At 44.3% G+C, this 21,643-nt stretch overlaps 1 protein-coding gene across 1 annotated transcript in view; it reads right to left on the minus strand.

The window, feature by feature from the left end:
- The window catches only part of LOC309552451 (non-receptor tyrosine-protein kinase TNK1-like), a 65,564-nt gene extending 48,288 nt beyond the window's left edge, over positions 1–17,276 (minus strand). The window contains exon 1 of the mRNA XM_082253410.1: positions 17,077–17,276. Within this exon, the coding sequence (XP_082109536.1) occupies positions 17,077–17,079 (3 nt within the window). The 5' untranslated portion in view covers positions 17,080–17,276. The remainder of the gene's footprint in view (positions 1–17,076) is intronic.
- Positions 17,277–21,643: the final 4,367 nt, after the last annotated feature.

The raw sequence follows: 21,643 nt of genomic DNA on the forward strand, positions 1-21,643 counted from the left end.
TAGAACAAAGCCTTGGGAGCAAGCTGCACATGCTCAGTTTGGTGTGTATTGCTACAGAGATTTATTTATTTTTATTTTTTTCTTGGGAGAGTGCTTGTGATCAGCACAGGGCCAATCAGCACTGTCAAGACAGAGGGTCAGGGGGTCTTGCAGCCTGATAGGACAGTCAAAGGAGAATGAAATCTCCTCCTACAAGCTTTAACCAGTGCTCTGCTGGACACTGATAAAAGTCAAAAGACTGTTATATACTGCTGATGAGAAAAGGTATTTAGCAGTTCATATTTACTAAAATCATTGCATTTTCCTGTTCTGTGTACTGTGGGAGATCAGATATAGTGAATGCAGAGTCCTTGGGGGATCAGATATAGTGAATGCAGAGTCCTGGGGAGACCGGATACAGTGAATGCAGAGTCCTGGGGAGATCGGATATAGTGAATGCAGGGTCCTGGGGAGATCAGATATAGTGAATGCAGAGTCCTGGGGAGACCAGATATAGTGAATGCAGAGTCCTGGGGGAGATCAGATATAGTGAATGCAGAGTCCTGGGGAGATCAGATATAGTGAATGCTGAGTCCTGGGGAGACCAGATATAGTGAATGCAGAGTCCTGGGGAGATCAGATATAGTGAATGCAGAGTCCTGGGGGGATCAGATATAGTGAATGCAGAGTCCTGGGGAGATCAGATATAGTGAATGCAGAGTCTTGGGGAGATCAGATATAGTGAATGCAGAGTCCTGGGGGGATCAGATATAGTGAATGCTGAGTCCTGGGGAGACCAGATATAGTGAATGCAGAGTCCTGGGAAGACCAGATATAGTGAATGCAGAGTCCTGGGGAGATCAGATATAGTGAATGCAGAGTCCTGGGGAGACCAGATATAGTGAATGCAGAGTCCTGGGGAGATCAGATATAGTGAATGCAGAGTCCTGGGAAGACCAGATATAGTGAATGCAGAGTCCTGGGGAGATCAGATATAGTGAATGCAGAGTCCTGGGGGGATCAGATATAGTGAATGCAGAGTCCTGGGGAGATCAGATATAGTGAATGCAGAGTCCTGGGGGGATCAGATATAATGAATGCACAAACCTGGGGGAGATCAGATATAGTGAATGCAGAGTCCTGGGGGGATCAGATATAGTGAATGCAGAGTCCTGGGAGATCAGATATAGTGAATGCAGAGTCCTGGGGGGGATCAGATATAGTGAATGCAGAGTCCTGGGGAGATCAGATATAGTGAATGCAGAGTCCTGGGGGGATCAGATATAGTGAATGCAGAGTCCTGGGGAGATCAGATATAGTGAATGCAGAGTCCTGGGGAGACCAGATATAGTGAATGCAGGGTCCTGGGGAGATCAGATATAGTGAATGCAGAGTCCTGGGGAGATCAGATATAGTGAATGCTGAGTCCTGGGGAGACCAGATATAGTGAATGCAGAGTCCTGGGGAGATCAGATATAGTAAATGCAGAGTCCTGGGTTTCAGAATCACAGTCTCTCACTCTCCATCGTTAGTCAAGCACCTGCATACATAAGCTGGCTCAGTCAGAATGTGGATTCCATGGCACAGGGTTGGGATATACCTGGAAATAATTGGTGTTTTGTTGTATTGGCTCTATTGATGTTTGGGAAAAGTTGAACATCATATGAAGTGCCTTAGCCAGAAAGTGGGGCCCATGGAGCAGGGTTGGCTTATAACAGAAAATTGGTGGGTGAATGGTGTTGGCTCTGTTGATGTGTGGGAAAGGTTTTATATCATATGACGTAGCATAGTCAGAATTCGGGGCTATGGAGCAGGGTTGGGGTACAACTGAAAGTAGGTGGCTGATTGGTGTTGGTCCTGGTAACGTTTGGGAAAGGTTGCATATCATATGACGTGACTTATTTGGAATGTGAGGCCCATGGAGCAGGGTTGGGGTATTACTGGAAATAATCGGAGTTTTGTTGTGTTGGGTCTATTGATGTTTGGGAAAGGGTATGTATCATATGAAGTAGTTTAGCCAGAAAGTGGGGCCCATGGAGCAGTGTTGGCTCATAACTGAAAATTGGTGGGTGAATGGTGTTGGTTCTGTTGACATTTGGGAAAGGTCAACCCGACCGGCCCACCGGGAATTTTCCCGGTTCTCCCGATTGGCCAATCCGGGCCTGGTTGCTTATCATATGACGTGGCTTACCTGGAATGCAGAGGCTATGAAGCAGAGATAGGGTATAGCTGGAAATAATTGGTGTTTTGTTGTGTTGGTTCTTTCGATGTTTGGGAAAGGTGGCTTAGCCAGAAACTGGGGCCCATGGAGTGGCTTCGAAAAAAGCAGTAATTGAAGGAAATAGGACAAATGAGTTCCAACAAGGTCTCTTTCTCCTTGGACACAACAGTGGGTTAGGTGGTGTTTCCCATGGTGTTCCCCTTGATGGAGGGGTCCATTTACATAAAATCCATGGTGAACAACATCTTGTTGGAACCTACTTGTCCTATTTTAAATTTAAAGAGCTCTGCTATGTTTATAAAGAGTTTTCCAATATTGATTTTTACCTAAGATGTTTGATATTTTATGTGTTGTATCTCCACACCTAAATGTACCCTTCTTACGTTTTTTTTTTTTTTTATTTTGGAAAGGTTGTCTATCATATGAACTGGCTTCGCTGGAATAAGGGGCCCATGTAGCAGAGTTGGGATATACATAGTTACATAGTAGGTGAGGTTGAATAAAGACCATAAAAAGGTCAAAAAAGGACATTATAGAAAAAAATATCAAAACTAGTGGGACTTTGAAGGTGTTGAGACTCCTCACAGATATACAGTGGTGATTGAAAGTTTCGGCACCCCAGGTAAAAATTTGTATTAATATATTACATAGTTACATAGTAGGTGAGGTTGAATAAAGACCATAGTCCATCCAGTTCAACCTGTGTAGGTGTGTGTGACCGTAATCATCTCACATACCCCTGAATGTTCTGATCCTTGAGATGTAAGTCTTAGAGTCTTTTGAAAGCCACCATACTTCCCGCAGAAACCACCTCTTGTGGTAGAGAATTCCACAATCTTGTAGCCCTAACAGTAAAGAACCCCCCACGTTGCCTGAGGTTAAAACGCTTCTCCTCCAATCGCAATGTACGCCCCCGAGTCCTCATGCAATCCTTTCGACTGAATAGCTTTTTTTCTATGCTGAGATCACCATTGAGGTATTTATAAATTGCTATCATGTCCCCTCTCAGGCGTCTCTTCTCCAGGGAGAATAAATCAAGCAATTGCAGATGTTCTTCATAATTAAGGTCCTCCAATCCCCTAATTAGTTTAGTTGCCCTTCTCTGGACCTTCTCCAGTTCCAACACATCCCTCCTGAGGACTGGCGACCAGAACTGGACAGAATACTCCAGATGCGGTCGGACCAGAGTTTTATAAATTGGAAGGATTATAGACTTATCTCTGGAATATAATTGGTGTTTGATTTGTGTTAGCTCTGCTGATGTTTGGAATGGTTACGTAACATATAAAAATAATTTGTTGGAAGCTTTACGTCGAGCCCGCATCCCTCTTTGTTTGGGTAAAATTCCTGACAAGCATCTGATATGGCTGGCGCCCAGATGGCAACAAAACCAGAAAGGTTGGTTCTGCGCTTGGTTTCCAGAGAAGTTCTGCTGTATTTATAGAGTGATACCAATCTAAGATTTTCACCCTTTCTTTCAATTGTTTTTTATTGAGGATCAACAGTTGACATAGTACAAAAAGCAATAAAGTCTTTAAAATATTGACAACAGTGGAGTAGTCATACCAGTTATATTTGAAATACAAAAGGACTTTTATGACTTGGGTATGTTCACATGGTACTTGTTAACAAATAAGTAAGATTTGTCATTTGACTAAAGTAAAGTTGGACCTTGTATAGACAGAGAAATGCAAACAGAAGGCTTTGACGTAGAAGCCAAAACCAAAGAAACATAATAAGTAAAGAAATAAAGGAAAAACACAATTAAACAATTCCACCCTCTTCTCAGTTATAAGTCATCAACAGGGGCTGACTGGCAACTTCCGGTCCAGGGGGCAAATACAAACCAGAGCCCCATGGTGCAGCGACCCGGCCTCCCTCCCACTCTCCATCTTCCCTCCCCCCTCCTGACCCCCATTCCAGACTCAAGCTCCGCTCCAGGTACTCTCTACTTACTGGGTGAATCAGGCTTCCTGACCTGGCCAGCAGGGGTAGTTGGGGGAGCTGGGACTGCCTGGGGGAGGAGAATCTCGAGGGGGGCAGGGAACTGGCCTTTGCTCAGACACAGTTTACACCATCCATGGTGGGGCGGGGAGGCCTGCGCTCTGTCCTTGTCTTCATCCTGCACTCAGTAGGTCAGAAGTGGGGATTTTCTACTTCTCATCATCACCAGTAATCCTTTAGGTATGTCTGTAGCAGAAGCAGTGCAGCCTTTTAACGGGGCATCAGAGAGGCCCAGGGGGCAATTGCCCCCTGCCCTCTGGCCCAGTCCTACCCTGGTCATCAATAATCCATATACTGAGCTAAAAGTCAGTGTTTTACGGAGAAGTTTCTGGAAATTTGAATACCCACAGTTGTCATCTATCTAGGAATTTGGGAGTGGAGTCAGAGCAATGTACAAAGAACTTTTCGTAGAGATGTTAAGCTTTGACTCTATCTAATACATAAGTAGTTTCTTTATTTAAAATCACTACATATTCTTATGGAAGGAATAAAGTATTCGTATGTTTCTAATAAAAAAAAAAAAATCTGTGCTATACTATACAGTTCTGGACCAGATTTTCCCCCTTAATGACCAGGCCATTTTTTGCGATTCGACACTGCGTTACGTTAACGAAAAATTGCGCGGTTGTGCGACGCTGTACCCAAATAAAATTGATGTCCTTTTTTTTATCCATAAATAGAGATTTAAATACCCCCAATGAACCCAATCAAATGCTTTTTCAGCATCTAGTGTCAGGATGGAACACTGTTGGCACTTTACGAGTCTCTACCATAATAAACAGATTATACATTCTACGGGTATCGTCTGGAACCTGCCGACTCCTCACAAAGCCCACTTGGTTTGCTTTTGTTAAAAGGGGAGTTATTTCTACTAATCTATTGGCCAACATTTTTACATAGCTTTTTAAATCGCTATTAGGAAGCAAGATAGGCCTAAACAAGATAGGCCTAAACAAGATAGGCCTAAACAAGATAGGCCTAAACAAGATAGGCCTAAACAAGATAGGCCTAAACAAGATAGGCCTAAACAAGATAGGCCTAAACAAGATAGGCCTAAACAAGATAGGCCTAAACAAGATAGGCCTAAACAAGATAGGCCTAAACAAGATAGGCCTAAAGTTTTGAGGATTGTCCTGCTTTTTTCCTGGTTTGGGAAAGGCTACTATAACAGCTAGGAGCATCTCCTCAGGAAAGTTAGTGGAGCAACAACACTGGTATAGAATTTTCGCATGTATGGTACTAGTGTAGTTTAAAAGGCTTTGTAGTATTCAGAAGAAAGGCCGTCTGCTCCTGGTGACTTATTAGGAGGTAGTGAGTGAATGGCCTGAAGGATTTCTTTGTCTGAAATATCAAAAGTTTAAAGTCTGTAGCATAGTGTCATCTGAGGTTGGCAGTTTAACAGACTGTAAGAAGTTATTAATGTCAGTTTCTGTGAGTTGGCGTGTGGAAGGGTCAGGCTGTAAATTTTACAGGCCCTCATAGTACTTACAAAAGGCAATGGCTATATCAGTAGGATGATGTACAGTTTTGTGTCTGCTGGGGTCAGTTATGTGTGTTTTTTTCGCATGTTGTTGCTTTTTGAGAATGTAGGTGGCCAAGATCTTACCTGTAACGTGAGAATTACCTACCCCGTGAGAAAAACCTACCCTCGTCACTTCCGGCCAGGAACAGCTGAGCAGCGCAGCAGTGCGCATGCTCCCAGCCCCGGATACGTAATGTATCAGCTGAGGAGCAGACATGCGCACTAGTATGAAATAATTACTGTGTTCCGTGAAATAAACCTACCCACGCGGCGGTTACATAAAACATCTCGGCTGCAATACGAGTCATCTCCGCTCCTGTCCCTGTGACTTCCCTCAACTCGGCTAGTAAATATAAAAGCGGCTGGCGGCTCCGTGATTTATCTTTTCATACACCCGCCGCCGCTTTTATATTTACTATCCGAGATCAGGGAAGTGACAGTGACAGGAGTGGAGATCACTCGTATTGCAGCACAGCTGTTTTAATGTAAACGCCGCATTACACACAGTGCCGTGCAACCGGAAGTGACGAGGGTAGGTTTTTCTCACGGGTAGGTAATTCTCAGGGAACACCGGCCCTATTGCCTTGGCCGTAGTACATTGTTTTGGATTTCTGCAAAAGCTTTTGATGGTCAGAAATCAGAAGCAGTCTTCTTGTCTGCATTGCAATAACGCGGATGGAACTAGGGAGGCAGGGTTAGTGTCACGGGCCTGATCTGAGACCAAAATGCAAAGAAGGCTTCCCTTGCGGCTGAGTGTGGTACACCCCTGAGGTTGGGACAGGAGGTGTAGCGCCCAAAGAAGCACTGGTTGCCAACAGGGTCAGTGGAGTGGACCAGTGGTCACCTGAAGGATGCTGGGCAGAAGTCTTTCTGGAGTCTTCAGATGAACTAGACAACTGGTGCAGCCGGGAAACAGGTATAGAAGCAGGCTGAGGGTCAAACACAGTTAATCAGTCCAAGGGCACAGACAGGTAGCGGAAAGAAGAACTATAGCCAAGGTAATAACAGGAGGGCAGGGACAAGGCAATGGCAGAATCTGTGGAACAAGCCGAGGTCATACACTGACTCACACATACATACTCATGCACATACTACAAACAGAAGCGAGGTCGGTGAGACAAGCCAGAGGGTCAGAGCCGGAAGAGGAGAGCAGACTGGTCAGGAACAAGCCGGGTCACAACAGGGAATCCAAGGTAGGTTAGCGGATGCACAGGACACAGGGAGGCTGACGACAATCCAGCAACTTGATGGGCTGATCAGTGGTCTTATATAGGCCGGCGAGTGATTGCATCAAGACATCATGCGTGCGCCATTGCGCATGTGTGTTCACGAACGTGTGCCACCGCGAACCTGCGTATGACCATCTGCCAATCTTGCGCAGGAATGTGCCTGGTGTGCCCATCACGAATACTGGCGGAAGTGCCAGTTTTACCACAGCCATTTCCCTGACAGTTTGACTTGTGTTGGGACTCAAGAGTTTTAAGTTTAGCTAATGACGTACATAGTGCATAGGCTCTCTACTTCTTTTCTCGGGAAGCAGCTTGAATTAACAGGCCCCCACGGTATGCTTTATGGGCGCACCATAGGGAAAAGACATTAGTGTCAGGTACATCATTACATAAAAAAAAACTCATTAATCTGGTGATGCAACTGGTCTTAGTGTGTGGGGTTTCAGGGTATAGTATTGTTGCGCCATGTACTGTGAACATGTGTACTGGCGCTACATTGTAGGGCTCCTAGACAATCAGTGAGACCGGTGCATGGCCCGACCAACTAATAGAATGGATTTTTACCGAAATGACATTATGCAAGTGTGGCAGGTCAGACACAAACAGATCTATTCTAGAATAGGACTTATGAGGTGCTGAATTATAAGTAAAATCCTTTTTCTGTAGAGTTGGCACAGCACCACATGTCCTACAAATCGCAAGAATGCAATAAGGGCTGTAATTCGTTTTGTGAAGCAAGATGGGGAGAAGAGCAGTTCAAGTGTTTGCTTACTACACAATTAAAGTCTCCACGGTACAACAGGAAGCACTTTTTAAGCCTGTCCACCTTTTTCTTGAGGGAGCAGATCAGTGGGGTATTTTGGTTTTGTGCTGCCCTAGGCAAGATTAATATTGGGCGCCCCCTCTTAAGTAAATTTGCCCCACTCTTTCCTTTTTAATGGATGTGACTCCCTTCAAAATTGAAGAACTACGAGTCCCAGCATGAACCCCTGAGATCTCAGGGGGGGGGGGGGGTGAGAGGTGAAGGGAGAGAGAGGGGGGTGGGTGAGGGAGGGAGAGTGGGGGGATGAGAGAGAGGGGGGGATAAGAGAGGCTGAGAGGGGGGTGAGAGAGAGAGGTGGGTGAGAGGGAGAGGGGGGATGAGAGAGAGAGGGGGGATGAGAGAAAGAGAGCAAGGGGGGTGAGAGAGATAGGGATGAGAGAGAGAGAGGGGGTGAGAGAGAAAAAAAGAGGGGGGGAGTGTGTGTGAGAGAGATAGAGAGAGAGAGAGAGAGAGAGAGAGGGGTGAGTAAGAGAGAGAGAGGGGTGAGAGAGGCAGCTCTAGCAACCAATGGCCAATAGAGTCTCAGGTGGAGGGGGGGGGCGGCTTTTTTGCTGCCCCCCTGCAAAGTGCTGCCCTAGGCCTGGGCCAGGGGCCTCGTAGGTCTAGGCCAAAATACAGCACTGGAGCAGATAAAAGATAATTGGCTGGAGTTAGGAGCGCATAGGTTGACAAGAGTATATGTACTGTAACATTGTTTAGGTCACATATGAGTATAATATATCTGCCAGCTTTATCCCATATAACATTTTGAAGTTGGAAGAGTGTTTTATAGCAATTAGGACTCTGCATCTTTTAGTAGGCCCAGAAGCTGTAAACATCTGAGGGAACAGCTTGTCCGAGCATTTGGGTTGTTTTTGTTCTTCAAAATGTGTTTCCTGTATGCACAGGACGTCACTTTTTAGGGATATTGCTTCTTGCCACACAGCTCGTCTTTTGTCTATAAAAATAACCGCGCTAGGCACAAATGTGAAAAAGTGAATAAATCAATAGTAACAAATTAAGTGATAAATGTGAAAGCTGCAGCTGTAGTGGGAAACACCAAAGAATAAATGCAAAAGAAGAGCCGCGCTAAATTGACGTGATGATAAGAATCAAACTATAAATTGCGATACCAGTAAACTGTGCTTGAAATTATACCATAATAACCAGTTTAATAAACATGGCAATGAACAATCCAATGATAAATAATGTCCATAAATAAAGAAAGCTAAAGTCCAAAATTGGGTGCAAAGTGCAAGAAAAGAATCCTCCACCAAATGTCGTGACTTCTTCCACAATCAGTGCTGCATGCTAAGGGCACGCTAAACGCTTACCAGAAGTAAGGTAAAGACAAGCATCCATGTTGGATTCTGCTGAAAATAGCGCTATTATTCTCCATACATGTGAGTTTTTTACCTTATCTTTAATAAAGTGTCCCCTACGTACTACACTATTTGTGGCCCCTTTCTTTTATATTCCATTTGGGAGTGTCAGGCCGGACTGTTTAGTGCATTGGCTGGTCTACAATCACAGTTCCCTGCTGGACTTGTCCAGATCGTCTTTTAAAGGGACTGTTAAGACCATGAACGTTAATAGGGATAAACGTAACCACTTGCCGACCGCCGCACGACTATTTACTGCGGCGGTCAGCCCCTCACAGGCAAAGTGACGTAGGACTAGGTTGCTAGCCTGTGAGGCTCTAGGGAGCGAGCGCACGCCGCCGGAGGCGTGCTCCCGCCCCCGCTCGCTCCTGCACATCCCCGCTCGTGTGACTGGCAGACCCGATGTCCGCCGGTCACTCGCGATCGTCCGGTGCAGAGGGAGAAAGGCAGGCGGCTAATGTAAACAAAGCCGCCTGTCATTCTCCCCTGTGTAAGAACAGAGATCATACGGTCCTGCTATGTAGGATCGCATGTCTCTGTTGTTACACCACTAGCCACGCCCCTTTACAGTTAGAAACACGCCCCTAGGGACACACTTAACCCCTGCATACCCATTAAAGTTAACCCCTTTCCTGCCAGTGTCATTTTTACAGTAACAGTGCATATTTATAGCACTAATTACTGTAGTAATGTCACTGGTACCCCCAAAAGTGTCAAAAATGTCAGTCAAGGGTCTGATCTGTCCGCCGCAATGTCGCAGTACCGCAAAAAAAATCGCAGATCGCCGCTATTACTCGTTAAAAAAAAAACAACATAAATTACAAAAATCTTTCCCTTAGTTAGTAAACGCGATAACTTTTGCGCAAACAAATCAAAATACGCTTATTGAGATTTTATTACCAAACATAGGTAGCAGAAAACTAATTGGCCTAAAATGTTAAAAAAATTTGATTTTTACATTTTTTTGGGGGGAATTTCATATAAAAAAATGTGAAAAATATTGTTATTTTTGCAACATTTACGCTCTTTTTTTGTTTATAGCGCAGAAAGTAAAAATCGCACAGGTGATCAAATACCACCAAAAGAAAGCTCTGTTTGTGGGGAAAAAAAGGACGTCAAATTAGTTTAGGTACAGCGTCGCACGACCGCGCAATTGTCCGTTAAAGTCACGTAGTGCCGAATCGCAAAATAGGGACTGGTCAAGAAGGGGGTAAAATCTTCCGGGGCTTTAGTGGTTAAGTACCATTGTGTGGGTAGAGGGAGGTACTGAATGGGGGTAGTTAGTATACCTGTAAAAGGAATAAGTGGAAAACAGTATCTGTAAGTAATAGTAAGCAGTGTCTCATAAGGAAGTGCAGGTGGCTTTCTGATCGGTGGTGATAATGGGTAATTTCCAGAAGGGTGTCATCAGTGTTTCCAATGTGAATTGCAGGTGGTAGAAAGGAAAAGAATAAAATATAAATGTCAACAATAAAACAGTATAGGTAACATAAAAAAGGGAAGAGGTAAACCTCAACGTGCAAGAAATTTCACATTGGAGCAATGGGGGTACAGTTCCAATTAGCCAGCATCCACTCTTGCAGGTGTTGAAAATTTTAGACCAAGCCGGGTCTACGGGTTTGAAAGGCTTCAGGCTAGGCTCAAGTTGCATCAACCTGTCTCCACTCGGGGGGAGATATGACCTGGAGTTGGTTTAGGCAATGTGGTTTCCTCAACTGGAGGTAGCAGGCCCCAATTCTTTGTCAGTTGCAGTCCCTCCTCAAGGGACTTAACAGCGAAGGTGCAACCGTCCTTCATAATGAGTAGCTTGGTTGCGAAAACCCCAAGAATAGAATAAGTAGCTGTTGCGCAGTAGTCTGGTTAAAGGCACTAGCTTTTTGTGAGCCAACATGGTGTAATGGGAAAGGTAATCATACTTTCACATTAAAAAAATGTATGCGAACAATGACGTCTCCTGTAATTTTTTCGGGAAGGTATTGTGGCTTGGGAAATCTATGAGCCCAATCCACTATGACATCTCTAGCAGGTGTGTCAGGGAGTAAGTCAGTTATAAGTTGTTGCACAAACTGCCTAAGTTCAGAGGGGGGTACAGATTCCACTACTCCGCGTAGTTTAACATTGTTTCTACAGGACCTGACTTTCAGGTCTTCCATCTTGCTCCTCAGTGAATCTAGCTCATCCTTTTTCATTGTGAGCGAGCATCCACTAACTCGTTGTGAACAGTTGCAAACTCTGCAATTTTGAGTTCCACATGGTTGACCCTAACCCCCACCTCTGCTATGTCCCGCTTCATCTGTGAGATACAATCCATTAGGTCCCTGTGCATAGACCCACGCAGGGACACCAGTATTTCTTTCATTGTGGTATCACTTAGGGGCTTTCCCATAGTAGGGAAGTCAAGGATCTGCTCATAGAATTCTGTTGTACTGTGTTGCGACATGTCTCCCCCCTTCCTCTCCCCTGCATATGTACTGTATGTGCAGTAGATCTTCTCTAAGCTGTCTTCAGAGGGCTGTGTAGTGGAGAATTCCCTAAGGGGGAAGGGTTGGTGGTACTGGGCGAGAGCGAGACAGACATATGTCTGTTTTTTCCTCCCCCTTTGCTGCTCATTTACCTGCAATGGTATGCGGAGGCCGCAGCGTCATATTGGAACAGTGGTGTGCTCGCTGCTGTGAAGAAGTCCATCAGCTTGCGAGGACCGCTGCCAATCTTTCGCATACCCATATTAGCCAGGGTCGTCTGCAGCAGGTTCTGGGACCTGAATCGAGTACATTGTACTGTCCTTTGTCGCTCTAGAAGCGGTGGTGGAGCTGGATGGCACGGAGCTCTCCTCTCAAGTGGCCATTATCCATGGCACCTGGCCATGCCCCCCCCCCAAAGTTGCCGATCTTTCGCATACCCATATTAGCCAGGGTCGTCTGCAGCAGGTTCTGGGACCTGAATCAAGTACATTGTGCTGTCCTTTGTCGCTCTAGAAGTGGTGGTGGAGCTGGATGGCACAGAGCTCTCCTCTCAAGCGGCCATTATCCATGGCACCTGGCCATGCCCCCCCCCCCCCCCCAATTTATCACCCTTTCAATTAGGTTTACAATCTCCCTCAGGGCACTGATGTGGTCTCTGCTCGTTGGACCCTCATGTCCTTACAATCACAGTCTGATACTAAGAAATCTGTACTCTTGTTCACGTGACATACAGTAGCATATGAAGTCAATCCAAATTGGGCGACAGTGTATGCGCTGGAGCTCTTCTTCATGCGTAAGTAGTAGCCACAGTCTCCTCCTGCCCTAAAGGGTCTCCAATGGTGGATCCATTGACCTTTGGTGTTGCTCTTTTAGAAACATTAAATTTCAATGTTAATTAACAAAATTTAAGGTATAACTTTGGTTTAATAAACTACACTATAGGCGTGCCATGGTCATACCATGGTTGGGCATCAGGTTAAGAAATTAATTGTGGTATTTTCCATTCCATATTGGCCACTTTTTGCAATGTGGCATATCAAAGTGCAGTCTTTAATATATTTCGTCATTAGGGTCTTTACTAGTAAAGTTTTAGGTATTTTCCAAACAGAAACATGTTTACTCAAGAAGAACAAATAGGATATGTTGATTTTGAAGAGCACGCTGAAATCAACAAATAGTAGACGAAAGATATATTAAAACGTAATAATTGTTAACTATGAGTTCTCTAACACTGGAGGAAGAATCTTTTCCAAACCAAGAATATGATGATTTCCAGATCCTACAAGATCAATAATGGCTATCCGTATTATTGTCTTCTCCGTGACTCCAGCAAGCATTGCCCCATATGCACTCTGACTGTTCTATTCCTCCACATCAAGATTGATTGCCTCCGAGTCAGAGTTACCCAGGGGCTGACTGGCAACTTTCGGCCGTGGGGGCAAGTACAAACCAGAGCCCCATGGTGCAGAAAACTCGGCTCCCCTCCCACTCTACCTCTTCCTGGCCTTCTCCTGACCCCCATTCCAGGCTGAAGCCCAGCTCCAGGTACTTTCTACTCACTGGCTAAATCCTGGTTCCCAACCTGGCCAGAAAGGGGTGGCTGGGGGAAGCTGGGACAGCTCTGTTGGGGCTGGCCAAGGGAGAAGAGTCTCCAGTGGGGCATGAAACGGGTCTCTGCTTAGACACAGTTTACACCATCCATGCTGGGGGGGGGGGGGGGACTGCACTCTTTCCTTGTTTTCAACCCGCACTTAGTAGGTATGTCTGTGGCATAATGGTGCAGCCTTTTTACGGGGCATCAGAGCAGCCCAGGGGGCAATTGCCCCCCTGGCCCCTGGCCCCAAGATTTATTGCTGCTGGGGGGATCTGATGTTGGGGGGGGGGTCTATTGTTGCTGATTCCAGGAGATTTATTTTACTGCTTTTATAGTTATCATTAACAAATTCCATACAAATTACCTAGAACCACAACATGATACTTGGTTCTGTATTCTCTAAAAGGGGAGGTTGGCAGAGGGTGGAACCAAAGGACAGCGCTCGGAGGTGGGTAGGGAGTGGAGACAAGGGGTGACTCGGAAGAGGGGAGTACCTGCACCTATTCTCCGAGAAAAAAGCCCTGCACTCAATGAATGTGGTACCGCAACTTCCCAGCCACCAATCCGTATCCAACGTGTGTTACCAAGAGACAAGGAGCGATCACAATCCACCAAAGAAACTCCCCAAAGGGAGATACACATAGGGGACAATAAAGGGAGAGATCTAAGAGCGATCCATTTAATAAAAAAACTCCGATTTATTTGCACTTACAATCACGATGATATAGCAAAGCAGTTGAAAGACAGCCAGTGTCCAGACGACTTTCTGAAAGATGGCAGCGGGTGATGTCAGGCAGGTAGCCCCAGATGTACAATATGGGAACAGTATTAACACAAGGAACCTCCATGGCTCAATGGCTCAACATTTATATGTTCCAGAAACAACAAGACAAACAAAATGTGAATAAAGCACACAGGACTGGATGGTTTTCACCCATGAGTCCCAAAAGAGTTGAGTTGAGTTATATCTAAGCCATTGTTTCTCATTTTTAAAGACCCAGAAATTACTGGTTTGGTACCAATGGATGTTAACATCCGTGCTGCCTATGTTTTAAAGAAGTTCAAAGTCTTCACCCAATATCTACAGTTCTACAAGAGTAACTTCTGTTATAGGGGAGATATTTGAGGGAATGCAAAGAGACCACATACAATAGATACTGATAGACTAAAATACCATATGTGATAGCCAGCAAAAATTCATGAAAGATGAAAGTGAGGAAGCGATGCTTTCTTTCTATGAGGAACTGAGCTGAGATTTACACAAAGGGCTGGCTGTGTAAATAATATATTTGAATATTGTTGAAGCATTTGATGCACTTCCCTATTGGTGACTAATGTGTCAGTTAACATAAGGAAAGACTGCATTCCTAATTTTTATGGATAGTCTACTGACGGGAATGGTAGCAGCTGATTGGAAAAAAGATAATGTGGTACCAATATTTAAAAAAAGGGGCGAGATATATTCCTAGGAACTACAGGCCAGTTAGCCTAACATCAATAGTCTGTAAGATATTGGAGGGGATGATAAGGGACTATATACAAGACTTTAGTAATGAAAACGGTGTCATTAGTAGAAATCAGCATGGATTCATGCAAAATCGCTCTTACCAGACCAATCTATTAACCTTCTATGAAAAAGTGAGCTGCCACCTAGATAATGGAAGGTCTGTAGATGTGGTGTATCTGGACTTTGCAAAGGCATTTGATACAGTTCCCCACAAAAGCTTAGAGCCGGTTCACACTATTACGACTTGCCAGGCGACTTGGTCAGCCTGGCAAGTCGCGCACCGTCGGGTCCATTGAGTAGTACAGGACCGGTTCTAATAGGAGCGACACAAGTCGCTCTGACTTAGAAAAAGGGTCCTTTACTACTTCGTGGCGACCTGGAGCGACTTGCATAGACATTCATTAGATGAAGTCCGTGCAAGTCGCGCCGAAGTCGCGGTGCACGCGACTTCACAGGTCGCCCCCGAAGTCGGAGCGATCTAATGTGAACGGGGACTTACTGTACAAACTAAGGTACGTAGGTATTGACCAAAGAGTGAGTACCTGGATTAAAAGCTGGCTGCAGGGGCGAGTCCAGAGGGTGGTCATAAATGGGGAACACACGCTACCTCGCTCTGGTCCCTGCTTTGAACCGCACGCCGCTATACCCTACTTCCAGGTGTGGCGCGGCTCCCAGGACTGCTACACGGCTCACCGTAAGGTGCCAGGGAGACCAAGGGCAATTTGCACGGGCACCAGATATTTTATATTACAGTGTCTGCTGGATCTTTTAATATATATTTTTAATAAAATTGGAGTATTTAACCATACTACACTATGAGGAGCCCTCTTAATTTTTTCGCTCCCTCTGAAAATGCGGACAGGAAACGCATCCATCCATTGGGACACCGGCCTCTCAGCGCAAGGAGACCCCTAAGCGTATATTGATCTTTAGTGGACGTATGCCAGCTAAGATCAACACCATCCGGTGAGTTTGAAATTTTACCACAGTTTGGCGGTGAATCGGAGTGTGCCAGCACTACTGTCCAGGAACACGCATAATCACCTTCATTGGGCTGTTGTTATCTGCATAAGGGACTTATCACTTTGGACTGCATATTGGTTTTGCACTGTTCCAAACCCTATATTCACTATTTATATAAGCACTATTCAGGCACTTTTTGTATTGCACTTTAGATTTTTTACAGTTTACCATATTTATCAATTGTGTCTATAGCACTGATTAAGCACAGCACTTTCTATTATTCATTGAATGTTAACACTTTATAAGCATTGCACTGATGCTGATTAACTTATTCCCGTTATTTACAGTACTGTATATTTGCACAGCAATTTTTGCACATCATTTTATGTTTGCAGTAGGTAGGAGGATCTAGTGCTGCTTACACTTGTTTATTCACAGTTATCCACTTTTAGGTTTTTTTTGAGGCAGCAGCTTATCCCACAGATCAGGCTAACCCAAGTTAATTAACCCCATGGCGTGAGTGGCCTTTCCTAGTCATAAATGGGGAGTACTTGGAATGGTTTGGTGTGGAAAGCAAAGCCAACAGAATACTGGGATGTATAAAAAAGGGGATTCACTCCAGAAATAAAGAGATTATTCTCCCACTCTACAAGACTCTGGTCCGGCCACATCTGGAGTATGCTGTCCAGTTCTGGGCACCGGTCCTCGGGAAGGATGTGCTGGAACTGGAGAGAGTCCAGAGAAGGGCAACAAAGCTAATAAAGGGATTGGAGGGTCTCAGCTATGAGGAAAGACTACAAGCGTTGAACTTATTCTCTCTGGAGAAGAGACGATGAGAGGGGATATGATATAAATGTACAAATACCTTACTGGTGACCCTAGCATAGAGAACAAACTTTTCCGTGAAATATAAAAGGACCCGCGGCCATTTGCTTAAATTAGAAGAGAAGCTGTTTAACCTTAAACTGCGTAAGGAGTTCTTTACAGAGCAGTAAGGATGTGGAATTCTCTTCCACAAGCAGTGGCATCAGCGAGGAGCATCGATAGTTTCAAAAAACTATTAGATGGGCACCTTAAAGACCACAACATACAGGGGTATACAATGTATAACATACAGGGGTATACAATGTACAACATACAGGGGTATACAATGTACAACATACAGGGGTATACAATGTACAACATACAGGGGTATACAATGTACTATTGATATAAACACACACACTCATCATAGGTTGAACTGGATGGACTGTTGTCTTTTTTCAGCCTCACTAACTATGTAACTATATAACTATGTAAGTATAGAAAAAAATAAGTAAAAAAAAAAAAAGGTAAAATGCTGAACATAAAGCTTCCATAACGGACAGTCTATAGAAAAAAAATAAATAACTTTTGCTAAATGAAAACTTACCATTCAGAAGGTCTAGCTTCAAAGAGACGACAAAAGGTGTCCTTTTTCCTTTTCAGCCCCTCCAAGGTAACATGAGCTCTTCTCGGTGACTCTTTAGTTGATATGATTGATGTTTTTTTAATCCAGAGAAATCTTGTGGGACTGATGCCCTGCAGACACAGGTGAGCGCAGTGAGAGTAGGGAAGTACAAGCTGCAGGTAGGACAGGTATGGTATGACTGCTGGTTGACAGAAATCCTCTTTTTATGAAAGGGAGGGGTGAGCAGTGAGGGAGGCGGAATCTGAGGTCTGCATACAGCATTCTACGCTAATATATGTCTGCTATCATTACCTACTATCCCTGTCTACTATCATTGTACCCTTACCTACTATCTCTGTCTACTATCATTGTACTCTTACCTACTATCTTTTCTACTACGACTGTACTCTTATCTAATATCTCTGTCTACTATCACTGTACCCTTATCAACTATCTCTGTCTCCTATCATTGTACCCTTACCTACTATCTCTGTCTTCTATCATTGTATCCTTACCTACTATCTCTGTCTACTATCATTGTATCCTTACCTACTATCTCTGTCTACTATCATTGTACCCTTACCTATTATCTCTGTCTACTATCATTGTACTCTTACCTACTATCTCTGTCTACTATCATTGTACCCTTACCTACCATATCTGTCTACTATCATTGTACCCTTACCTACCATCTCTGTCTACTATCATTGTACCCTTACCTATTATCTCTGTCTACTATCATTGTACCCTTACCTACTCTCTCTGTCTACTATCATTGTACCCTTACCTACCATCTCTGTCTACTATCATTGTACCCTTACCTATTATCTCTGTCTACTATCATTGTATCCTTACCTACTATCTCTGTCTCCTATCATTGTACTCTTACCTACTATCTCTGTCTACTATCATTGTACCCTTATCAACTATCTCTGTCTACTATCATTGTACTCTTACCTACTATCTCTGTCTACTATCATTGTATCCTTACCTACCATCTCTGTCTACTATCATTGTACCCTTACCTATTATATCTGTCTACTATCATTGTACTCTTACCTACTATCTCTGTCTACTATCATTGTACTCTTACCTACTATCTCTGTCTACTATCATTGTACTCTTACCTACTATCTCTGTCTACTATCATTGTACCCTTACCTACTATCTCTGTCTACTATCATTGTACTCTTACCTACTGTCTCTGTTTACTATCATTGTACCCTTACCTACTATCTCTGTCTACTATCATTGTACCCTTACCTACTATCTCTGTCCACTATCATTGTATCCTTACCTACTATCTTTGTCTACTATCATTGTACCCTTACCTATTATCTCCGTCTACCATCATTGTACCCTTACCTACTATCGCTGTCTACTATCATTGTACTCTTACCTACTATCTCTGTCTACTATCATTGTACTCTTACCTACTATCTCTGTCTACTATCATTGTACTCTTACCTACTGTCTCTGTCCACTATCATTGTACCCTTACATAATAGCCGGATATCAAGAGGAAAGAAGAGGGGTCTTTTAGGGCATATGTGAAGCCACCTAGCCGAAAGCTGTCCTTTCCCTGATTGGTAAAGTTGGCCTTTAGTTGGGATCTTGTGACTTGAAGATGAAGGGTCATTAAGAAGAAAGGCTTTTGGTGCACCAGGAAGAAGATTTTCTTCCCTTTGGTTGTGAGGGATTTTTTTTAGCCTGCCATGTGAAAGATGCAATAGAAAGTTCTCTAATGCCAGAAATAATAGAGATACTCCCAAATAGAGTCCATACAGCTCTATAGTCAGTCGTGCTGAGACGTGCTGAATCATGATCACCTGGCTGCATAGCCCATGGCATTCATGATCTTCCTGTTTATATATGCTCCTGTGTTTAAAAACTGAGTTTTTAGGAGAGAAAAAAGAGGTTACTGGTAATTAGTTGTCTACCATCTTTACTTTTGCTTCAATTAAACCATGAATGGACATTGACCTAAGAAGCAGAGACTGTCCTAAGGTAAGGGAGAGGTTTTGGAGGAATATAGAGTGAGAGAGTGAGTGGTGGTAGGGAGTAAGCTGGGGAGCTAACCAGTGACTACACCCATTGAAGACTAGTAGAGTCTGTTCCCTTAGGTGCTTCTAATGGGAAGCTGGTCTTGTGCCATGCTGGAGTAGAAGAGTTCTGGAGTACTGCAGAGGCTACCTACCATGCAAGCCCAGTCACTAAGTGGTCATATGCTGGGGTGGATACACTGTGTGACCTTATACACCAGTCCCATTTCTTGTGTTAGTGCTGGAAATCCAGTAAAAGAGCTAAAGAAGATGAGAAGTGCTTTCACCATGAGGAAGCTTAAATTCTCCGTTGCCTCAATAACCTGCACAAAGGTCACTCTTATCAAACTCCTCCTTCATAGTGATGATAGAAATGTTCAACAAAATCCTGGCTTGTTCCAGCCAAGCCACCTGCATGTCAAGGTATAAACCAAAAGCCAGCCTTGGATTTACTCCTCTTGGTATCTGGATTAAAGTGAAGATCAAGAAAAACATAGTAGGGGGTCTGGCTTGGACGGCCTCTATCATCTTGACTTTTTAAATGCTGGGGCTGGCACATTCCTAGCTGATAGCAACTGCTCCCCTGTTCATCTCAGACCGCTCCTGGTAAACTTTTTGCATGCAATGCCATAACAAAAAAAAGAACAAAGAACAGACAGCGGTGGCTGCATGGCCAATCTAAAATGGCGCCGGAGGGCTGCCACAAAGAGCCATAAAGAAGAAGTTCAGAGACTTGGAGTGGTTGGCCCAGACTCTTGCTAAAGAGTCCTCAAACAAAGCCCCCACCACAGATACATAGTCCATAGTCCAGCCTGATGATTGCCAAGCCTTTGACCTCCTGACTTGTTCCAGCCAAGCCACCTGCATGTCAAGGTATAAAACAAAAGCCAACCTTGGATTTACTCCTCTTGGTATCTTGATTAAAGTGAAGATCAAGATAAACATAGTAGGGGTCTGGCTTAGACGGCCTCTATCATCTTGACTTTTTAAATGCTGGGGCTGACACATTCCCAGCTGATAGCAACTGCTCCCTTGTTCATCTCAGACCGCTTCTGGTGAACTATATGCACGCAAAGCCATAACAAAAAAAAAGAACAAAGAACAGACAGCTCCTCTGAAGACGTCTAGCCAATGACGAAACGCGTTAGCTGGAACGCACGTCATGACGTCACTAGGGCCCGGTGGAACGCAACCCGGAAGTGCTGCTTTCTATACCGTAGCTCAATTTAGTGACGGCGTTTTATATGTTTTACCCCGATTTCCTTCAGAATTTTTACTGCTTTTACAGTCTTTGTTTTATTGGGACTTTGTAACTGGCTCACCGGATTTTTGTGCAATAAAACCATTTGGAAAATGGTATTACACTATCCAGACTCGCCTTTCTTTTTCAAACATCCCTGACTGGAAGTTTGGCAGCAGGAGGAGCGTGGTTACAGGAGAAGGCACCCACTTGGAGGGAACGCACCTGGACCCTGGGGGTCAATAAGCTCTGGTGGTCCTAGTGTCATAAGGCACATAGGGCCCACACAATATGGTGAGTGTAAAATCTTTCTATTTATCACAGCGGAGCACGAGGATTGACACCAAGGATAGAGTGGAAGATTTATCACAGCAGCACATAGCACTTTTCACTGTGCACCTTTATTTATTTATTTACGTGAACATTCACTATTAGGAAGTCACATCACTTCAAAACAATGAACTTTTCTGTATATGGATTATGATTTTGAACCTCTACACTACATATGAATTTGTAAATTTATTGAATTAATTTTACTGTGTTTAACTTATTCATATTTAGGCTGCATTCACATGTCAGCTTATAATCGCGGGCAGAACCGCCGCGGTTCCGCCCGCGATTCGGAGATTTATTGCAAATCGCGGGACGCCTAGCGTTGCCCGTTGATTTGCAATAGCCCCCCAAACGCCGAGCGATGTTGCCGCGATTTACACCCGCCGAATCGCGGCAACATCGCGCAAACAAAATCGCGGGACGCAATACGCTCCAAAAAAGTACAAGAGCTTCTTTGGAGCGTATTGCGTCCCGCGATTTTGTTTGCGCGATGTTGCCGCGATTCGGTGGGCGTAAATCGCGGCAACATCGCTCGGCGTTTGGGGGGCTATTGCAAATCAACGGGCAACGCTAGGCGTCCCGCGATTTGCAATAAATCTCCGAATCGCGGGCGGAACCGCGGCGGTTCTGCCCGCGATTATAAGCTGACATGTGAATGCAGCCTTAAGTGTACCCATTTATTTAATATTTATATTGAATCACGGGGATATATCTGCACTTTATAAGTCTGAATTTATAGTTTTAAGATTATTGATAAAATTACTTTGGCAAGCGCTATAGGTAATCATATTTTAATTGATTACTTCACCCATATTAAAGAACAGACAGCAGTGGCTGCATGGCCAGTCTAAAATGGCGCCGGAGGACTGTCACAAAGAGCCATAAAGAAGAAGCTCAGAGCCTTGGAGTGGGTGGCCCAGGCTCTTGCTACAGA

This window comes from Pelophylax lessonae, assembly GCF_965119305.1.
Source record: "Pelophylax lessonae genome assembly, chromosome: 4".
Lineage (NCBI taxonomy): Eukaryota > Metazoa > Chordata > Amphibia > Anura > Ranidae > Pelophylax > Pelophylax lessonae.